We start from the raw sequence: 22,382 nt of genomic DNA on the forward strand, positions 1-22,382 counted from the left end.
GCTTATGCGTTACCCTTGTCGAAGGTGCTTAGCAACGAGCGTAAGTGAGAGCATGAGAGTGTATACCAGTTCTTCCCAGGGCAGCGCCAACTTGCTTGCGAGCGTGCATGAGAGCGTGGGTCATTGTTCCTTGTTACGCGTACACGTGCCCTTGCGAAGACGCTTGCTTAGGCGAGTATGGAGGTGAGCGTGGCGCTCGTTTCACTTGTCACGCGTACGCGTCGTCCACGCGTACATGTGATCATCAAATTTTTCAAGTGAAGTATGGAAGGCGCTTGTTGGTGAGCGTTGAGTGAAAGCGTGAGGACGAGCGTAGAGACATGCTTTAGGCCCTTGGTGCTGGGTGCTTGCACTAGCAAGCGTGGTAGGGAGCGCTAATGACGAGCATTGGGACATGCTCCAGGGTTCTCATAGAAGCAAGCGTTGCATGAGAGCGTGAGGAGTGAGTGTGGCCTCTTGGATGCTGGCACTTGCACTGGCAAGCGTGCATGAGAGCGCGAGGAGTGAGCGTGGCTTCTTGGATGCTGGCGCTTGCACTAGCAAGCGTGCATGAGAGCGTGAGGAGTGAGCGTGGCCTCTTCATGACTTTGTTTTCTCCTATCATCATCCAAGGCAAATGCATCAAAGTTTGATACTTCATGCTTTCATACGAGATTCTTTATCCTATCTCAATGCAATGAAGTTCACTTAATCAAACCATTCCTTTAACATCATTCCTTGCATTATATAATCTTTGTATTTTCATGAAATAACTACAATTTCTATTCATGTTTGATGCATTGATGCATGTACAGATATTTTATAAATTTGCTTGTTTATTAACTACATTTGCATGAAGTCAAACTAAAAACTACTAAAAATAATAAGTAAAACCACCAATGATGCATATCCATCAAAAGACACTATATAAATCATGAATACAATTATACAAAGAAATAAAAAAATTAATGAATACGAATCACACAATTACTTAATACATACGTTTAACAAATTAAAAAAATTAAAAATAAAAACTATGGTCATCAACCGAATTCCAATTATAAAAAAAAACAATAAGAATTGAGAGGGACAAAGAGAAAGAGAAAAAAAAGAAGTACAAGATTATGCTAGAAGATATTAAGAAAATGTGTGAAGTGTTGTGGAATAAATAAATAAGGAAGAGAAATAAATATAAAATAGAGAAATATAAATATACTCTTATATCACTATAATATAAGTAGTTTATATTGTAATGTATAAAGAGAGAAAGAGAAAGAAATATTTGTAATTATTGATGTCTGTATTGCACGAGGCTTTAGCCTCCTATTTATATACATACAAGAGGTCACTTTTTCAAACTTCATAAAGTTGGGCATCCACCTAAGCATGCTTATCACAACACTTTTCCTTGGATGTCCATTTACGATTATATCTCATTAAAACCTTACTAAAGAAAAACCCAATGAAAAAAAACTTTAGTGAAGGAAAAAGAGTACAATATCCTTTGATGGGGACTGCCTCATTAAAAACCTTGTTAGGAAAAATCCAATGAGAAAAAATCTTACCAAGAAAAAAAGAGTACAGTCTCCTCCTATTGTCGACATTATTTAATATCTCGGAATCGGCGCATCCCAATCTGATATACCATTCTTTCAAATGAGGATTTTGGAAGTGACTTTGTAAATAGATCTGCAAGATTATCGCTAGAGCAGATCTTTTGGACATCAATTGTTCCTTGATTTTGAAGGTCATGAGTGAAGAAAAATTTGGGAGAAATATGCTTTGTTCTATCACCTTTGATATATCCACCCTTAAGTTGAGCAATGCATGCTGTATTATCTTCAAACAGGACAGTTGGAGCTATCTTATGGTCAATCAATCCACATGATGACAGAATATATTGGATCAAACTCCGCAGCCAAAAACACTCACGACTAGCTTCATGTATCGCTAGTATTTCAGCATGATTAGAGGATGTTGCTGCAATCGTCTGCTTCTTAGACCTCCATGATATTGCTGTACCACCATATGTAAACAGATATCCTGTTTGAGATCTCCCTTTGTGTGGGTCGGACAAGTGTCCTATATCTGCATAGTCCACTAGTTTTGACTTGGATCCATATGGATAAAACAAAAACATATCAACTGTTCCATGAAGATATCGAAAGATTTGTTTGATTCCACTCCAATGTCTTCTGGTTGGAGAGGAACTATACCTTACTAATAAGTTCACAACAAATGATATATCGGGTCGTGTATTATTAGCAAGATACATTAGTACCCTAATGGCACTAAGATATGGTACTTCAAGATCAATGATATCTTCATTTTCTTCCTTAGGACGGAATTGATCATTTTTCACATCCAAAGACCTTACGATCATTGGGGTACTTAATGGTTGTGACTTATCCATATAAAATCTCTTCAAGATCTTTTCTGTGTATATTGTTTGATGAATAAAGATCCCATTTTTTGTATGCTCGATCTGCAGGCCGAGACAAAATTTAGTCTTTCCAAGATCTTTCATTTAAAACTCTTCTTTTAGAATTTTAATAATTGTTGGAATCTCTTCAGGAGTTCCAATGATATTTAAATCATCAATGTACATAGCAATTATAATGAATCCAGATGCTGATTTTTTTATGAAAACACATGGGCAGATATCATCATTCTTGAATCCGTTTTTGGCCAAATACTCAGTAAGATGATTATACCACATTCGTCCATATTGCTTCAGACCATATAAAGATCTTTATAATTTGACTAAGTATAACCCTTGCGAATATTCATTGGATGTTTTAGATATCTTTAGTCCTTCAGGGACTTTCATATAAATATCACGATCTAATGATTCGTATAAATAGGTTGTTACTACATCCATTAAATGCATATGTAGTTTATGATATGCGAATGAACTGATCGAATAAGCAATATTATCGCATCCACTATAGGGGAATATGTTTATTCATAATCTATACCGGGCCTTTGTAAAAAATCATGTGCCACAAGTCGGGCTTTATAGCACACAACTTCATTTTTCTCATTTCGTTTTCTCACAAATACCCACCTGTATTCAACAGGTTTTACATCTTCTGGTGTACGGACTACAGGTCCAAAGACTTCACGTTTTATAAGTGAGTCTAACTCAGCCTTCATGGCTTCTTCCCATTTTGGCCAATCATTTCTTTGTCGACATTATTCGACTGTTCTTGGCTCAAGATCCTTACTTTCATGCATGATATTTAATGTCACATTATATGCAAATATTTTATTGACAATTGTCTTATTTCGGTCCCATTTTCTTCTATAAAGACATAATTTATCATCATTTTCATAATTTTCAGGTACCTGAACGTCTTCTGGCGTTAAAACTATATCAGAATTTTGGACAACTGCATGTGTCTTTACAATATCTTTTTCAACAGGAATCGTATTTACCTCTTTTCTTTTTCGAGAATTTTTGTCTTTTGAACCGACAGGTCTACCACGCTTCTGGCGTGGATTTGTTTCAGTGGCCACTTGCCAACAGGGACATAAATTCGAATTGGGACATTTTTCGCTGGTATATAAGATTTGGTTATCCTCTTTATATCAGAAAATGCATCAGGCAATTCATTTGCTATTTTTTGCAAATGTATAATCTTTTGAACTTCTAGTTCACTTGCCTTGATCGAGGATCTAAATGCATCAAGGATGATGCATTTCAATCAAGTTTCTTTTCAGAAAGCTTATTCTCTCTTCCTAATATTAGAAATTTTGATTCATTAAAATGACAATTTACAAATCTGGCTTTGAATACATCTCCAGTTTGTATCTCAAGATACCTCACTATAGAGGAAGAATCATATCCAACATATATTTTTTATTTTTTTGGGGTCCTATTTTGGTGCGAGAAGGTAGTGCAATGGGAACATATATCGCACACCCGAAGCTAATTGCATAGGAGAGTACTGATGGTAACTTGTTGGCCTCACACGAATAAGTGCTGCAGCATGTAAAATAGCATGTCCCCAAGTCGAGGTTGGGAGATTTGTTCTCATAAGTAAGGGTCTAGCAATTAATTGGAGGCGTTTAATAAGTGATTCTGCTAACCCATTTTGTGTGTGAACATAAGCTACTGGATATTCAACACTTATTTCATTAGTCATACAATAAGCATCAAAAGCTTGGGAAGTAAATTTGTAAAACCTGCAAAATTAGTAAATAATTAGATAATAAGTTAATCATTAATCAAAGAAATTAGAAAATAAAATTTTATAGTTTAATGAGGTAGAATTAATTAAAATATGAATTTTGACACTAATTTTAAAAGATTTGGCCTAAAATTGGATCGAATGGGCCAAACCGGTTGAACCGAGCCTATATTGGGCCAAGGCCCAACCTATTCACCCTATATAAGTGGCTTCAGCCACTTTTCCCTCAAGCAAAAAGGGATTAACGCAGAGGAAGGGATACAGTGGATTGGGGGAGACATTATTTACCGTAAACTTCCGTCGTCTATAACTTTCAATAATCCGGAGCTCCGATTGACAAGCCGTCAGTGGCCACGCGTTCGTCTCAGAATTTTCTACAAAACTCACTGAACAATTTGGTAAGAGAATTACGTTTTCTCACCCAATTCTCCCCTTTTCAGTTCATGATTTAGGTTTTGAAAATTGAGAGATTTTGTGATTTTGATGGTTTAAGGGTACTCTAGCGGTGGATAATTGTTGGGTTTCACCCTAATTTCAAGTGGATAAGGTAAGAAACCACTTAACTCTCTATGAATCATTAATTAGAAAACTCTATGTTAATTAAAATGAATTTGGATTATATTAGATTGAAATGGGTGTTTTGGAGTTAAATTGGTGGACATTAGAAGCTTGAAATTGAATCATGGGAGCTGAAAATTCAGTTGGTGAGAAGTTAGAGCTTTGGAGCTTGAGAAATGGTGGATGATTGTGGCATTTCGAGCTTAGGGAGGAATCGGCCAAGGTATGGTCTCGGTTTCTCGTATCTAAAATATAATGTGTCGTGAAAATTTAGGTAAGTTGACCGTAAGATAAGAATTGAATTGTTGATGTTGTTGATGGTTGAGATTGATTAATATGTATGTTGCTTAGTGATTTTGAGATTGTGATTGGTGCTATTATGAATTATACGTCTAACTTGGCATATGAGATTGATAAATGATAATGATGATATTTTTGAGATGTGGATGTTATTGATGATTTAGGATTGGTTGGTATTTATGAAGTTTGGCTAATTAAGATAGTTGTTGGTGAAATAATGTAAATTTTATGGAGATTGATGAAGTGTATATGCAGGTTGTTGATGATTTAGTGTAATGTTGCTTTGGATATGGTTATGATTTATGAATGAATGAGTTATAATAAATTTGAAAATGAAATTGTTTTAAACTTTGACCTGGCAAGATTCGTGGTGGTTTACCGCTTGTTCAGTGTCGAGGCGTATGTGGGGTTCATGGTGGTGTACCGCCCACATGTTTTTGAAGAGAATGTTATGTGGGGTTCGTGGTGGTTTACCATCCACGTGTGTGTGTGTGTTGTTTTTCCAGTTGAAGATCTTGCGAGGTTTGTGGTGGTGTACCGCTCGCAATGGTGGGGTTTGTCGTGGTGTACCGTCCGCCAGGTGGGGTTCGTGGTGGTGTATCACCCACCAGTTTTCAAGAGGATGATATCCGGGTTAGCTACCGGATGTGTCGGGTTCTGGCAAAGTAATTGACACGTGAGCTCACGGCCAGTAGGAGAGGCATGCATCATATACATTTATGTGACTTGTTTGGTTTTGCATTACTTGGATTTCCTTACTTGAATATCTATGCTTATTTGCTATATTTGCTATATTTGAATATCTACTTGTTCTTGCCTTGTCTGTTTTGTTTGTCTGTGCATTGGTGTTTTGGAGGATTGGAAAAAGGGATGATGAGTTTAGGGGTTAAGTTAGGATTTGAGATGGAATCAAGAAGCCTTAGATACCTCACCCTGTTTATGGTTTAAAATGTTAGTTTTAAGTTTGAATCTATTGTCGGAAGTTCTAGGATCGCCTTCGACTTTTCCGGGACTTTATATGTTAGTTATGTGGGCACCGTTACCATGCTGAGAACCTCCGGTTCTCATCCCATACATAATTTGTGATTTTCAAATGCAGGTCAAGCGGCACCTCATTGAGGCATTCTGGGAGCATCTGTCAGCGAAGGATTCTTGAGTTTTGGGTTTATGTTTTGGTATGTTGTGTATATGGATACATTTATCTCTCCACTATATATATATATATATATATATATATATATATATATATATATATATATATATATATATATATATGCTTTGTTCCTCCTAGAAGTTGACTTGGAGAAACAGGTTTTAGAAACAGTATTTTGGGTTATCCTTGTGTATATGTATGTATATATATGCTCTGATCGGTTTAACTTCGCTAACCGAGTCAGAAGCTTTGCCATCCGTATCCTTGAAAGTCACCTCTTATATATATATATATATATATATATATATATATATATATATATATATATATATATATATATATATATTGTAGCTTAAAACCTTAGAGATATAAAAGAGAGAGAGTTTATATTATAATGTATAAAGAGAGAAAGAGAAAGAAATATTTGTAAGTATTGATGTGTGTATTGCCTGAGGCTTTAACCTCTTATTTATATACGTACAAGAGCTCACTTTTTCAAACTTTATAAAGTTCATTCTCTCTTGAGAATATTAAACCGTCCATCATAAATGGGCATCCACTTAAGCATGCTTATCACAACATGAAGTGAATATTGATTTATATAGTAAATATAAGAATGAGTGATGAGTATAAAAGAAGAAGAGAAGGAATTAAATTTTAATTAAATTTATACATATTAAAAAAATATCATTAATATTAAAAGCAATAGTGTAACATATATAAAAATAAAATATAAGAGAATATAAAAAATTAAAATAAAAAAACCTATAATATTATATAAAAATAAATTATTATGAAGAGATAAAAATACAATGAAAATTTTATGATATAATGTAAAGATAAAAGATTATATTTATTAAGTTGTGTAAATTAACCATTTAAACTGATGTAGTATTATTGTAAAAAACTAGAAAACTAATAATACATCTAGAGATTATCTTAAATTCTATTTTAATATATTACTAATAGATAGATAAAATTATAGAGAGAAACTAATTATACTTAATAGAAGTAAGTAGATGTTTGTTTAATTAGGTACCTTACATTTTTATAATATCCAATAATATTTGAGTGGAAATAATATCTACCATTTCTTTAAATGTGTCACTTATGATAAAATCATTGTTGCTGACCGAAAAAACAAAAATTAAAATTGCTGCTGACTGCTTTCAACAATTAACACATTACTTTTCAACCAAAAAGACTATATAGCTAATGTTGTCAACTTGATTTTTGGACGAGTTAAATCTTAAAATAGTCTTTGAAATTAACGTTGTATAAAATTATTTTTGAGATTTTAATTGTATCAATTATGTTCGGAAATGGATTCTCTCAATTGTTAAAAAAAAATTGAGGGTGTAAAGTGTGATCTTTAACCTTTCATTGTCCTCTTTCTCATATTTATTCTTGGTCCTACTTACAAAATTAATGGTGTGAGATCACACTTTACCTCTTTAATTGTTAAAAAAAATTGTGAGGATCCATTTCCACGTTCTTGAGATTGATAAAAATGTACCACGTTAGTTCTTAACCCATTTTTTATTAACGACATGATGACATGACTTGATGACGTGGGTTATTAGTGACACGAGTCACTCTATGATTTGACTATGTATAATGGTATGGTGATGTATTGACCAATGCCACGTGGCATGCTATGATGTGGATAGTTGTGCCACGTGTCATAATACTATTTGGTCACGTGTCTGTTCGTGTCATGTATCGCAACAGTATTCGTTCACGTGTCATCCATTATATTATATTATCATTGTAAATGCACTAAATTAGTCCCTTACTTTGCATTAAGTGATTCATTTTAGTCCTTGAAATTGAATGTTGTGCACCAAACTAGTTCATTCACTATTTTTTTTAAATTAAAAATTCTCAATATCTTTGAATCCATTAATTTCAATTCTATTTTTTTACATGTTATTTAAATACAAGTGCTTTTATAAAATATTTTTCTCTTGCGGGTATCCCTAACCGCCGTCTTAGAGTTGACGTGAAGACATTTCAAGTACTCCTACTACCATCTCTGACCTCTTTCGTCTTGGAGATGGTAGTGAGGGTGCTTGAAGTGCCTACAGTCTAGCTCATTTACACACAACGAAAACGTGTATTCTATAAGAACTGAAAAAATGTGTATTTTAATTCTTGATTTCTTGTTAAAAACACGTATTTTTTGATAAAAAAATGTGTCTAATCAATCATATAATTATTTTTTTATAATAACATACTTATATGTTACAAAATTTACCAATGTTAAATCATTATAGAAAAAAAATTATATAATTAAAACTAAAATGTTAAAATTTTTTATAAAAATACTTGTATCTAAACGATATGTGAAAAATAGAATTAAAATTAGTACATCCAAGATATTTAAAATTTTAAATTTTTTAAAAAACGAGAAAAGCTAGTGAAGAGACTAGTTTGATGCACGACATTCAATTTCAAGGACTAAAATGAGTCAATTAATGCAAAGTGAGGGACTAATTTGGTGCATCTAGAATTACAACATAATAGATGACATGTGGACGAATAATGTTGCGACACGTGACACAAACAGACATGTGGTCAAATAGCATTGTGACACATGGCACAACCATCCACATCAGCATGCCACGTATCACTAGTCAACACATCATCATACCATTACACGTGGTCAAACCATAGAGTGACATGTGTCCTAATAGCCCACGTCATCAAGCCATGTCATCACGTCGTTAATAAAAAATGGGTCAAAGACTAACGTGGTGTACTTTTGTCAATATCAAAAATGTAATTTGTGCAATTAAAATCTCAAAAACGATTTTAGTGCACGACAATAATTTTAAAAACTATTTTAGAATTTAACTCATTTTTTAATACACAAAATATACTTTGCACTAATTTAATTTGAAAAACAAATAAAGGCGCTAATAAAATAATGGATGTTGCGACCCGCAATATCTGTTTCCTTTGTAAGAGGTACCAATTCCTTTCACATTTAATTTCTCTCTCATTTTTTGTTGCTTTTAAATATTTTGAGTGTTCGCATGATACTTTTTTATTTTTGATAATGAGAAAAGATGGAGTATAACAGCGTTAATGAGAGTCCAAGATGCTTCATGCGGGTGTGACGACTACGATGAAGAAATCACACGGTCTGATTTGAAGCACAGTAATCAGACGGTCTGATTAGGTGCTGGAAAGGTACACAAATTGGACCGTCCGATTTGCGCCTCCAACCACGTGTCAAGCATGCATGTTGCCGAACCCCTCTGCTTGTATACTCTCTAAATTGAATGCCCCATTCTCCAACTTTCACTTTCAAAGCAACTTTCACTTTCCTTCTCCAACCCCACCAGCTTCATTTTCATTCTTCTCCATTAATGAAATGAAATCCCACCTTTGAACAAAAATAAAATTGGACCACTAATTAGCAATGCCAAGAAAAAGAAGAATAAAAGACGTCAATTGTCCAGAACTCCACATTACTAATTATCTTGATTATCCTAATTATGTAAGTTTTTATTTCAAAATATTTTAATTTAATTAAAATAATAATTATAATGTTAGAGATTAGTAGTTTATTATAGTGCTAATGTTAGAGATTAGTGTAGTAATAATTTTTAAATATCTTGATTTAACTAAAATAATAGTAATAATAATGTTAGAGATTAGTTATTTATTATGGTATTAGAGATTAGTGTAGTAATAATTTTTAAATATTTTAATTTAATTAAAATAATTTTAGAAATTAGCAATAATAAATTATAATGATAATGTTAGAAATTAGTGTAATAATATTTTTTATTAAGATTATGATACATTATGATAATAAATTAATTATTAATAGGTTGCAATAATAATAATAATAATAATAATAATAATAATAATAATAATAATAATTGTTATTAAAATATAGATATGATAAAGAAATACAATAATTAATATTAATTGTTATTAATAAATTTATTGTAGTAATAATAATTTTTATTAAGATTGTACACGTGTGATAATGGATTAATTATTATTAGAATATAGTACTAATTTTTATTAAGATATACGTGTGATAATAAATAAATTAATTAGTATTAATTGTTAGTAATGAATAAATTTATTGTAGTAATAATTTTTATTAATATTTAGCTACGATAATAAAATAATTATTACGAGAAGACATATAAAAATTATTGAATTAATTTTTTTTATTATGAGTATAATATCGATATTTAATAAAGGATTAACAATTGATTTATTATTGTGTGTTGTTATAGAAAAGAATAATTACTTGAGATTGTTAGTAATGTTGGAAGTGTAAATATTAGAATATAATAGAATAGTTAATTAATCAATGTATTATTATTATTATTATTGTTGTTGTTGTTGTTGTTGTTGTTGTTGTTGTTGTTGTTGTTGTTGTTGTGGGTTAATATGATTATATGTTTTATTGGTTATTTGATAATGAAAATTTTATTCTGTTAAATTTAATTTGTTAATTAATTAATATTATGTTTGTGTAATGTGGTATGTGTTTACGTTTTGTAGGGTTCACGGATGTTGCAATGTGACTACTACTTGCTGTCGGATCCGTACAATTAAATAGTGGAGGGGCATTTACGGGACACGGGCTTTTATCATGTTTCACAGATTGGAGTTGTCCAATGTCAGTCGATATTGGTTAATGCTCTGATTGAGAGATGGCGCCCTGAGACTCACACATTCCATTTTTCGGTTGGTGAGTGTGCTGTGACATTGGAGGAGGTCGCGTTAATTCTTGGTCTTTCGACAAATGGTCTGCCAGTTACAGGACCGACACTTAGTAAACATCATGAACATACAGTTGCCAATCCAGCCGCTGGTTTGCACAGCAAGCAAACACATGTCGATACGGAAGTCGGTCTACCCTGGAATTCACCACAGTCACACCGTTGTTAACGGAGGTCTACTGCATTCTCCACACCACTCGGACACTCACGCACTTCAAATACCTCGCTCATTCTATCAGTCAAAGCAACTAACTTGGATGTTATCCGCTGCCCGCTGATTCGCATGCAATTTGGAGATTACAAGCTCAGAGAACACATGTCCTGCATTAATGCGAGCCTCAGTCTCGGCTCTTTTTCGGGTGAACAATTCATTAAGCCTGTAAAACGTTGCCTTAACAAGTGTAGTGACTGAAAGATTGCGAGCCCCTTTCAGTCCAGAGTTGATGCATTCCACTAGATTGGTGGTCATATGACCCCATCGATATCCTCCATCAAATTCTAAAGCATACTGCTCACGTAGAATCCGATCCAATCAGTTGGTATAAGCTTCACCCCACTCGCATAAACGCTGATAACGTGTCTCGTACTCGCAAACTGTTTGCGAGTATCCTGTCAATAAAAAAGGACCCACAATAAACAACGTTTCTAATAATAATTGGGTTTAAGAATAACTGTAATAGTAACTATCATACCGATATTGACGATAAGCTTCTGTAGATACAGAGCCTTTAACTTCCTCAAGAAGTTGAACTCTATGTGTCTGATATAAAACATGTGGAATGTTCTGGGAAGAGACTAAGCTCCGTTACTACGAGTAATAGCTGACCTCATGGAATCGTGCCGAGTGGAGATCAGGCCCACACCATCACGTTTCACAACATGTTGTCGTATGTTACTAAGAAAAAAGTGTCAAGCATCATATGTCTCTCCTTCAACTATCGCAAATGCAATAGGCATGATGTTGTTATTGCCATCCTGTAAAACTACAACCAACAAACAACCCTTATATTTTCAGTCAAATGAGTTCCGTATACCTGCACTATTGGCTTGCAATGTTTGAATGCTCTAATACAAGGGTAATAACTCCAGAAGACTCGGTGTAGTACATGAATATTAGGAACCAAGTCATCTCTCTGATACGCAGGCATTGTTTCAAAATGAATGACTGTGGATGGCTCCTTGTGACACATGGCCTCAAACCATATCGGCAAAGCTTCGTACGAAGCTTCCCAACCTCCAAAAATTGACTCCACTGCCTTCTGTTTTGTCAACCATGTTTTGCGATAACTTATGGTGTAGTTAAACTTCGACTGTACTTCCGCAATCACTGATTTTACCTTTATAGATGGGTAAACTTCTACCAATGACTTTATTGCTTCTGCAATTGTGTTGGAATCCAGCTTCGAATGATCTTGAAAAATGGTGGCCCTAGTATAGGTGTGACTACCATTATACTTCCTTATCTCCCAGCAGTACTTTCTGGACATTTTGCTCACCCTGATCAACCAATCATAGCCTGCACCATACTGGGTGCATTTAGCATAGAATGTCGTCGGTTCTGACTCATGCACCCGATAATCTACACCTCTACGGATGGTATAATCTTTCATCGCCTTAATTACTACCTCCCTAGAACTGTCTTCCATTCCCACGGTAAATTCACCATCCGTCATAACAGGAAGCTCTGCTGTAATCACGTCACAAATTTTATATTTCAATAAATGATTCATAAATACGTGTCGAACTAATATAATCTATGATCCATCAATCAAGAATAAATCATTCAAAAGTTAATATAATTATCAACTACGTCATCAAATGATATACAGTTTGATGAACGATATTCGTGACCAACTTTCAAGATACACTGAAAATATTTCTTGCATGGTCGCTTCATCGGTCACGTATTTCGTTTGAAATTGAACGAACCCACCAAACACGGATATAGAATATCTGTACAGAATACACGACACTCTCCTAGATATTTGAGAATCCATCTTCTCACAAATCACACCTTTTAATTCTTCGAATGACAATGTGAACGGAATTATAATATCTAATGAATTTTCACACACAAATTTCACTCCTTCAGATGTTTGTAATAAAATTTGGCCATGATAATACACTTTTAATCTCACCCTATCATCCATGATAATAGAGAAGAAGAGAAAAACAGAGGTGAGCTTGAGAGATTTGGAGAACGGAAGAAGAGGAAGATGAATTGGGCTGCTTAGCTTGGGTTGGGTATATATATATTAAACTGAAATCGGACTGTCCGACCGCTTTCATGGTGATTCAAATTTTTTTGAACAATAAAATCGAACAATCCGATTAGTGAACGGTTCGCCCAAAAAAAAAGAACCCAGAAATCGCTGAGTCCGATTTGAGTGCCTTGCCAAATTCTTTGGACAAAAAAAATTTACCATCTATGCATGAAATTGGTGGGTCCGATTTATGTCCCCTTTCAGCTACAAGAAATCGGACCGTCCGATTTCTCTCCGTCACCTAAACGCCGTCACAACAGTGTAAAATTCCCATAAGTTCCATAAGCCGACGTTACACCAAACATGGTAAAAAAAAAAGAGTAATTACCTAAATCAGTCCTCGAGAATTTTAAAATCGGACATTTTAGTCCCCGAAAAAAATTAATACCCAAATCAGTCCCCATGGTTTATCTCCGGCGGCCAAAACAATCCCCAGACCCATTTCTCCATTTTATGCCACCGGAAAAAGCTGAAGTGGCACAGTTACTCTCCAGCGTGTCCAGCAATAAGAACAGGTGTCATACAAGGACAAATTAGTCCCCAACCATGTTATGAAAACAGCGCCATTTAAGGATTGGTTCGTTTAAGTGGGAAACACAAGGTCGCGCTTCTTCTCCTCTACCTCAACCCCTCTATACTTGAACAGAAACGTCTTCTTCGTTGAACCTTTTGGAACCCTAATTTATCAGCAGCTGCAATGACACCAAGCAAAGGAAGCTCGTCGTCTTCGAATCGCCATGGTGGGAGACTCGGCGGTGGCCATAGTTGTAGCGTTATCGGAGACGGTGACATCAGCAGCCTAAGCAAAGTTGAAATCCCCAAAGGGCAATACCCAAAATGTCTATGCGGTTTGTATGCAATAATCTCTACTTTAAGGACTCATGAAAATTCGGGTAGACTATTTTTTGGATGCCCACTATATAAGGTAAACAATTGTAGGATTTCGAATAATTTATATTTTATAAGAATTGTGTTGAAGAGCTATTTTTGTGTGTTGAGCAGGAAAAGTTATCTCATTGCAAGTTCTTTGCATGGGTTGACAAGATTTTTGACATTAAGTTGAGGAATGATGACTCGGTGAAGAATGTAACCATGGGTCGTGGTAAGATTGCTGCTGATATTTTACCCATGTATAATACCAATGATGCTGGTTTGGAACACAAACTGATGGAGTTGCAAAATAGAATTGATTTGTTAGAGCTTCAGAAAAATGTAGTCCCAAAAGCTGAGGGCAAGAGTAAATGTACGAATGTAGTACTTGTTATCATGTTCTTTGCAATGTTAGTGTTTATTTTGTCAGTAACAATAGCTATTTTGTAAGTTATATCTTAGTATTAAGAGTTCACTGAAACCTGTATGTAAATTTGTATGCTTTTTTTGTGATCTAAATGCTTGTGAGAAGAAGAAAATTTATGCAATATATCAGCTTTAAAGTTTTATTCCAAAATTGTTTGGTTGATGACCTTTATGAATCCAAACAGAAAATCATATTGCTATGTCATGTAGTAAAATGAATAATGAAAGAAAAAAGCAACAGCACCATTACTTATAAGTTCAATAACAAGTAGCATGAAATGAATAATGAAAAAAACAACAACACCATTACTTATAAGAGCAAATATATTGCTTTAAGGTCAAATAGCAACTTCAAATCATAGAATGCAAGTCACAGATTCGACCTAATAAAAATAACATAACTGTCATAATAGCAACTTAAACTAAAGTTAGAATTCGGCTATACATGAGCCGAAACATAATTCACAAAAAAAGTTTCATCCACACTACTCCATCTCAATCTGTAAATTAAGAGTATTTCAAGTTTAGGTCCATCAACTTGAAAGCTCATTACCAAAATACAAACCAAACTATTACATCAAAAAGCATAATCATTTGTCTTCATTCACTTCTGTCTCGGATGCTTGAACCCAGGATTTGGAATAAACTGGAACATCCTTGATGTAGTACCCTCACATGCCGCTGCAATTGTTTCTACCGAGACGCATTGACTTGGTCTAGGTGGAGGAATATGAGGTGGAGTGCTAGACTGGACTGGTGCAGGATATTGTGGTCTAATGATAGGCTGCTTGGCCCTTGCACTTTGGAGAATTGTCGCTCTAGAATTTGCTGCACCCTGTAATAAAGAAGATAGCATATGCATAGAGTAAACAAATTTATGGTAGCAAGTCTAACAGTGCAGTAACACAAATTACATATCTTTACATTTAGCTTTTCACTCACCATACTAGACACAAAACCTGGTGCATTAGCTGCGGGCTGAGTTGAATTAGCATGATCGACCATATTCTAAAATAATGAAAAAATTAGCCAAATAGAAATCCAAATTGGTCCTTGTGGAATTTAAAAAAAGACATATAAGTCCCCAATATTTTTTAAAGTATTCACCTAAGTCCCTATAGAAGCCTTAAAAACTCAATTTAACAATCGCGAGCAACAATTAACAGGTTATTTATGGTGGTTTACCTGCACCTGGGATGCTGATTGTGAGAAATGTATCTCATCTGCAGGTTGGTTTGATGTTCCAGGATTTGCACCAGCCATTGTCTTTCTTCTATTTGGATTAGTTGGACGTCTAGTTGTTGCTGCTGGAGGTCCTTTGCAAGTCTTGTAATTATGGCCAACCTTTCCACACTTGCTACAAGTAACTCGAAATGTCTTCTTAACTTTGTTGCTGTCAGTTCTGCTCACTTCAGTCTCGGATGACTCTTTTCTTCTTCTCTTGACGGGTCTGCCAACTGGCCTCTTTAGCTTTGGGGGAATAGGTTTCAGATAATTTGTCTTCTCCCAGTATTCCTCAGAATTAACAGGTTGTATGCAATGTTGGTACGTTGCTATTGCTGCCCCAATCTTAAGCAGAGGGTGGACATATGTCTCAGGTCTATCACCCCTTCTAGCTATGGCAGCAAGTGCATGAACGCAAGAAAGACCTACAATTGCAGATGTATTTAGCAATATACAAGTGTAATTTAACAATTGTAAATTAACACGCAAAATATAGTGAGTATACCGGTTAATTGCCAAGTATTGCATGTACATTTGTTTGTAGACAGGTTGACAGAAAGCTTCTTGGAGCCTTGTTGAACCTCGAAGACTCTCCTTTCATCGTCACCAACCCAAACTGGCTGCCAATATCTAACATCCTTCATAATGTCATCAAGCCTTTTTTGTTGAGTGGGTGCGATCTCAGTTCCGATGTGTGTCTTCAATACTTGTTTGTACTTGGTCATCCGTCGCATGATATAGCACCGAAGCTCCTCACACATTGTAAGAATTGGTTTTGACCGGTAGTTCACTATTTTTGCGTTCCAAACCTCACACATGTTATTGGTGAGGTTGTCACACTTTGGTCCGTGACTGAAGTGAGCTTTGGTCCAGCAAGCAGGCTCAAATTTTACAATGTGCTCAAACAGTCTCTTCAGTCACAGCAGCTTCATTCACATTGTGCTCACCCGAAACATTACTTTGCTCCTTTGGCTTTCTTGGCTTTTTAATCCTCTCCACCCCATGTTCACAATTGCATCTAACCCTCCTTTGATCATTCTTTATGTACCTAATTTTTCTCCCCTAAAAAATTACATGATCCTTAAGAGCATTCTTAAAACTTTCAATTGTGACAAACTCCATTCCCAACTCAAAGTTTACCTCCCCAAATCCAATACCTTCATTAAATTGAGGAAATTCATACCTATCTCTCTCATCTTCAGAGCTTTTCGGAGTTAATAATGTCTCTGATTCATACTCAAAAATTGGATCTTCTTCTTCAATATTTTTCTCAGCCTCATCTTCACCACTACTATTAGTAGCTTCAACAGCATTGGCAGCCTCAAAATTTGGCAATCCAGCTTGGCCCATTTGTAGTTGGGCCAGATGAAGTTGACCCATGACCTTTTTGTCCAGCATTTTTTGGAGCCCTAATGTTGGGCTTAGCAGCAACAACAGCCCTTGACATGTTTGGGCCTGCATACTTTGATCCAGAACCAGTAACTCCATTAGTGTTTGTCTTGATTGTACTTGGCCCATCTGTAGCTTTCTTATTCTCTTTTAAAGCCTTCTTTCTTGCACCTATATTCCTCTGTGAACTCTGCATTCCTACACCACCCTCTATTTTTTTGCCAACTTTTCTAGTATTTCTCTTTTCAATCAAACAATCTGAGTCACTATCTTCATCCTCAAATCCTACTGGGGGTGGTCTATATGGTTCATCCTCTGTCGTTTCATACCCTTCATCACTAGACTCCTCCTCAACATTTGCATCAGCATCAAAGTCCAAATTGATGTCCTCTGGTGGAGTAACCATTATTGGGTGATCGAAATATAGATAAAACTCATCAGTCTCCTGGTTCATCTGTTTATTTTCACTCAAATGATTAATCTCCAAATCTCCTTTTATAGGGTGCAGCCCCTCTCCAAGTCAGGAGCCTTAGGATCAAACCAGTACATAGCCTTGTAATCTAAATAGCCTAAACTTTTGAACAGAATTTTCAGGTCAAAGAAGCATATGAGGTCAATATCCATCTTAGGAAATTTGTTAACTTTTCCATCAATATATAGAAGAACTCCCTGGTTATCCCTTACAAAATGTCCACCGTGGTGGAAAACAGGAAATACATAATCCTCCATCTAACTGCAAGTACAACATACTTGAAATCAACAAACAGAATCATCAAACCCTAAACTACTCTATTTTGAGAACTTTGGTAACTGAACCCTAACCAAACATTATACAGTCACAACATAACAACCAAACCATTATACTCCATAATTATCACAGAACAGAAACTCAAAATCCAACATACTCTGTAATGGTGACATTCAGCATTATACTTAACTAATTTAAAATTCCATAAATCTAATCAACATAAGAAAGAGAATACAAGCTCACCTTCCTCAATGAGCGTGTTCAACGATCGTAACATCCACTTCCCTCCGTCTTGCGCGCCAATTGTTGCTTCTGTTTCGGGAGCGACGCGTCAACAGTCACCCAATGCTAGCGTTGGTGATCGAATTCTTCAGCTGCTCTGGGAGATTAGGTGCGAGGGATTGATAGCCACCTTCTCTGTAACAGTTTGAAGAATGTGTGGAGTTTGGTTTCTATTTGAATAGAAAGGGGTTGAAGTTGAGAAGAAGAAGCCTGACCTTGTGTCTCCCACTAAAACTCAACGTACGTTTGGTTCCAAGCCCTAAACGACGCCATTTTGATGAGGTGGCTGGGGACTAATTTGTCCTTGTATGACACCTGTTCTTATTGCTTGACACGCTGGAGAATAACTGTACCACTTCAGTTTTTTCCGGTGGCATAAAATGGAGAAATGGGTTTGGGGATTGTTTTGGCCCCCGGAGATAAACCATGGAGACTAATTTGGGTATTAATTTTTTTCGGAGACTAAAACATCCGATTTTAAAATCTTCGGGGACTGATTTGGGTAATTACTCAAAAAAAAAAATTAGCCTTCGCATGAGTCATTGTGATGTATTGCCTAGGACTTACAAAATGGTATCAAAGGACAAGTACAAGCATATACCAAAAAAAAAGGAGAAGTACAAGAAGTGCTATCATTTTGGGCCAAATGGATTCATCGGTACTAATTAAATAGGCCCAACCCAACCTGGTTCTACTTTGGAATAGGTCCAATCTTTACTACCTTCTGTCGAATTCTGAGACCGTATAATATATACAATGCATTAATAAGAGTCCAAATCATTCTGGGCTTCTAGTAAGAAGCTAAACCACTATCTTAACTCCTCACCTGTATGGGTGTAATGCCTAAAATTGGGGGTTGTCCAATCCACTTGACCAAAAAAAAAAAAACTCCTCACCTTAAAGGTCGCAGGTTCAAATCCGACCGGTTGCAATCAGGAAGAAAAATGTGGTAAGTATGTGAGGAGTGTGTGGATGTGTTGTATACCTAGAATTGGGAGTTATCCAATTCATTGGGGTACCTAGGATTGGGGGTTGTCCAATCCACTGACCAAAAAAAAAAAAAACTCTAGAAAATGTAATTGAAAAAAAAAATATGATAAAATATGTGAGAAGTGTGTAGATGTGTTGTATACCTAGGATTGGAGGTTGTCCAATTCACTGACCAAAAAAAATAATAATAAATAATAAATTATGTAGGAAAAAAAATTATGCAGATCGACCAAAAACAAAAATAACGAATTATGCAGGGTTTTCAATTATTTGTATGCGACATAAAAATATATGAGACTTGGGATGCCATAGAAAAATAATAATTTATTAGGGGCTAATATATTTAGTATCATAAAATTTACTACATAAAATACATTCAAAGTGATTCGATTCTCAGAAACTTCTGCATCGGTCCCAGGAAATACCCTTGTCCTGTTTTTCAATTCCACCTAAAGTCCTAAATGATGTTGTAAAATTATGAATGCCCACATGCCTATTTAAGTTAATATTTGGACAAAGTATATTTCATGTCTCGAACACAAATAATAAACGTATGCTCTCACACAATTATAATTTGTGTCAGTGTGCAATTTGTTTAGATGCACTACTTGCTCTGTGCATGTGGTACTAGATCTTATCCGGGTTTCTATCTTCATGCTGCTAAGTTTGCTACCAATTGTATTTGTAGGTCTAGTTGCCGATGTTGTCCACAGCTAATTATGTGACTCATAATCTTTGTCTTTGTAGGATACAAGCAAACAACTCTACACACAAATTTATTTTATGGTATACTCAGAAAAAATCCCTTAACACACATAAATTTATTTTATAGTATACTCAGAAATTCAGAATCAAGGCACACTATAGTTATAAGTTATAACTAATGGCTAAGATTGAAACGTGTTATGTACTTATGACCCAAAATATTTTTATAATAATATTTTTATGATTTAATAATTAAAAAAAAAACATCGAATGCAATTAAACTATTTAAGTAACAGATATAAAGAGACCAGATAAAAAAGTAACAAACAAGTAAACAAATGCAAGGGAGAGTAAGAAGCCAAAGCTCCAAAAGCTTCTGTAATGAACAGGTAGAGTAGAAAACTTTGGTAAATATTTTACCATAACTCCCAAATTTGGTTAAATGACAGCAAAATTTGGTAGATGAATTCAACATTACCAAAAGAATACAAGTTAGGAAGATGAGAAGCTATAATTACTTAACATTACATCAACATGATTCTAACAAAGCTACCATGAAATATGAACAGAGAATCTGGTATTTTGTTTCAATTAGCTTTGGAAAGCACCTAGCAGTTCCTGAATTTTCTTCACATAGCTCAATCTAGGTAACTAGTATAGTGCAAGGTAAACAATATACTAAAATAATCATAAAATACAAATGCTAAATGTTTTGGGTAAAACACCCTATTTGGTTGTTAAAAATTGAATTTACAGATTGTACAACATAGTAAAGTGTCATTAAGGAGCATAGCTTTCAGCATCCAACATTCTCCACAGCCGCCACACAGAAAACGTCACTTCCCTATCACAATTCCAGAGATACCAACCATCCTACACACTTACAACCTAGTTTAACCATTCTAAATTAAAATAAACCAATAATTTTACACATTATAACCCAGCCAAGCCCTAGCTGAACCAATTCAACTATGAACTCATTTTGTATATGGTTCAAAGTTCAAACATAGTCTCATCAACCACAGAAATTAACCAATGAAGCAGTTCTATATCAGCTCAGTTCAGTTCATAAAGAATAATTTATAAACAGAGCAAGGCTAACACCAAAGATAACATTCAAAATAAGAATGCTTATAATTTATGCAGCAACGTAAATAGACATACTTGATCAAACACCTTACCATCCAACGTTCAGACCAACCAAGTATCCCCTCTTACAACTCCCAAATTGCATTCTTTTTTCCCCCCTAAAATTGTCCCAAACATCAAATTCCCAATAACAAACACAATAATAACCTTATTATCATGACAATTAAGAATAACAACAGCTACCAACACTAGGAAAAAGATTAATTAAGAAAAAGTAAAACACTTTTTTTTTTGTTCTTCTTCTTCTTCAAAAGATCCAATTGCAGCAAACCCTAACTTACTTTCATTCCGACCTGTTGGCGAACCTCTCGACCTTGTCGTCGTTCAAGTTGATGCCCACCATGGCCTCCCCAAGCCCGCAGCTGACCTCCGCCAGCACCTCCGGGTCACTGTAATGCGTCACGGCCTGGACAATAGCCCGCGCCCTCTTGGCCGGGTCACCACTCTTGAAAACCCCGGAGCCGACGAAAACCCCGTCGCATCCCAGCTGCATCATGAGCGCGGCGTCAGCCGGCGTGGCCACACCTCCGGCGGCGAAGTGCACAACGGGAAGCCTGCCAAGCTGCTTGGTCTGCATCACCAAATCGTAGGGCGCAGCAATCTTCTTGGAGAAAGTGAAGACCTCATCATCATCCATGTTCCTCAGAACCCTAATGTCGCCCATGACGGACCTCACGTGGCGTACGGCCTCGACGATGTTGCCTGTTCCAGCCTCTCCCTTGGTCCTGATCATGGCGGCGCCTTCCCTGATGCGGCGGAGGGCCTCGCCAAGGTTGCGGCAGCCGCAGACGAAGGGGATGCGGAAGTTGTGCTTGTTGATGTGGTTGTCCTCGTCGGCGAGAGTGAGAACCTCACTCTCGTCGACGTAGTCGATGCCTATGGCCTCAAGGATCTGGGCCTCCACAAAGTGGCCGATGCGGGCCTTGGCCATGACGGGTATGGTGACGGCCTGCTTGATCTCCTTGATTAGCTGAGGGTCACTCATGCGGGCCACGCCGCCCTGAGCCCGGATGTCAGCGGGCACACGCTCAAGGGCCATGACAGCGCAGGCGCCAGCCTCCTCGGCAACGCGGGCCTGGTCGGCGTTAACGACGTCCATGATGACGCCGCCACGTAGCATCTGGGCCAGGCCGACCTTGACGGAGAAGGGGGACTTCTTGGTCTCCGTTATTGCGCCGTTACCGTAAACGGTTACTACACCAGAACCTTCCATTGGTTGCGCAGAAATAACAAACGGCTAGAGACTGTGTGTGTTTCTTTTAATTTATCTTGTTAGTGTGTGTGTGTTGTGTGTTTCTGAAAGGGTAACGAATGAAGGGTTGGGGTTGGGGCCTTGGGGGGTTTAAGTAGTGTTTCAACAATCACGTATCTCGATGCCTCATTTGCCTTCAACCCTGC

General features: G+C 36.1%; 2 protein-coding genes across 2 annotated transcripts; one reads left to right on the forward strand and one right to left on the reverse strand.

Moving 5' to 3' along the window:
- The first annotated feature begins 13,898 nt into the window (after positions 1 to 13,898).
- Positions 13,899 to 14,521, forward strand: LOC130955373 (uncharacterized protein At4g04775-like). Its single transcript, XM_057882210.1, has 2 exons — positions 13,899 to 14,126; positions 14,204 to 14,521. Exons 1-2 carry the CDS (start codon positions 13,899 to 13,901, stop codon positions 14,519 to 14,521), a joined length of 546 nt encoding a protein of 181 aa, XP_057738193.1.
- A 6,342-nt stretch (positions 14,522 to 20,863) lies between these two features.
- On the reverse strand, positions 20,864 to 22,382 carry LOC130955642 (pyridoxal 5'-phosphate synthase subunit PDX1.3). Its single transcript, XM_057882558.1, has one exon. The coding sequence runs from the start codon at positions 22,195 to 22,197 to the stop codon at positions 21,268 to 21,270; it is 930 nt and encodes a 309-aa protein (XP_057738541.1). The 5' UTR covers positions 22,198 to 22,382; the 3' UTR covers positions 20,864 to 21,267.

This window comes from Arachis stenosperma, chromosome 10 (genome assembly GCF_014773155.1).
Source record: "Arachis stenosperma cultivar V10309 chromosome 10, arast.V10309.gnm1.PFL2, whole genome shotgun sequence".
In the NCBI taxonomy this organism is placed as follows: Eukaryota; Viridiplantae; Streptophyta; class Magnoliopsida; order Fabales; family Fabaceae; genus Arachis; species Arachis stenosperma.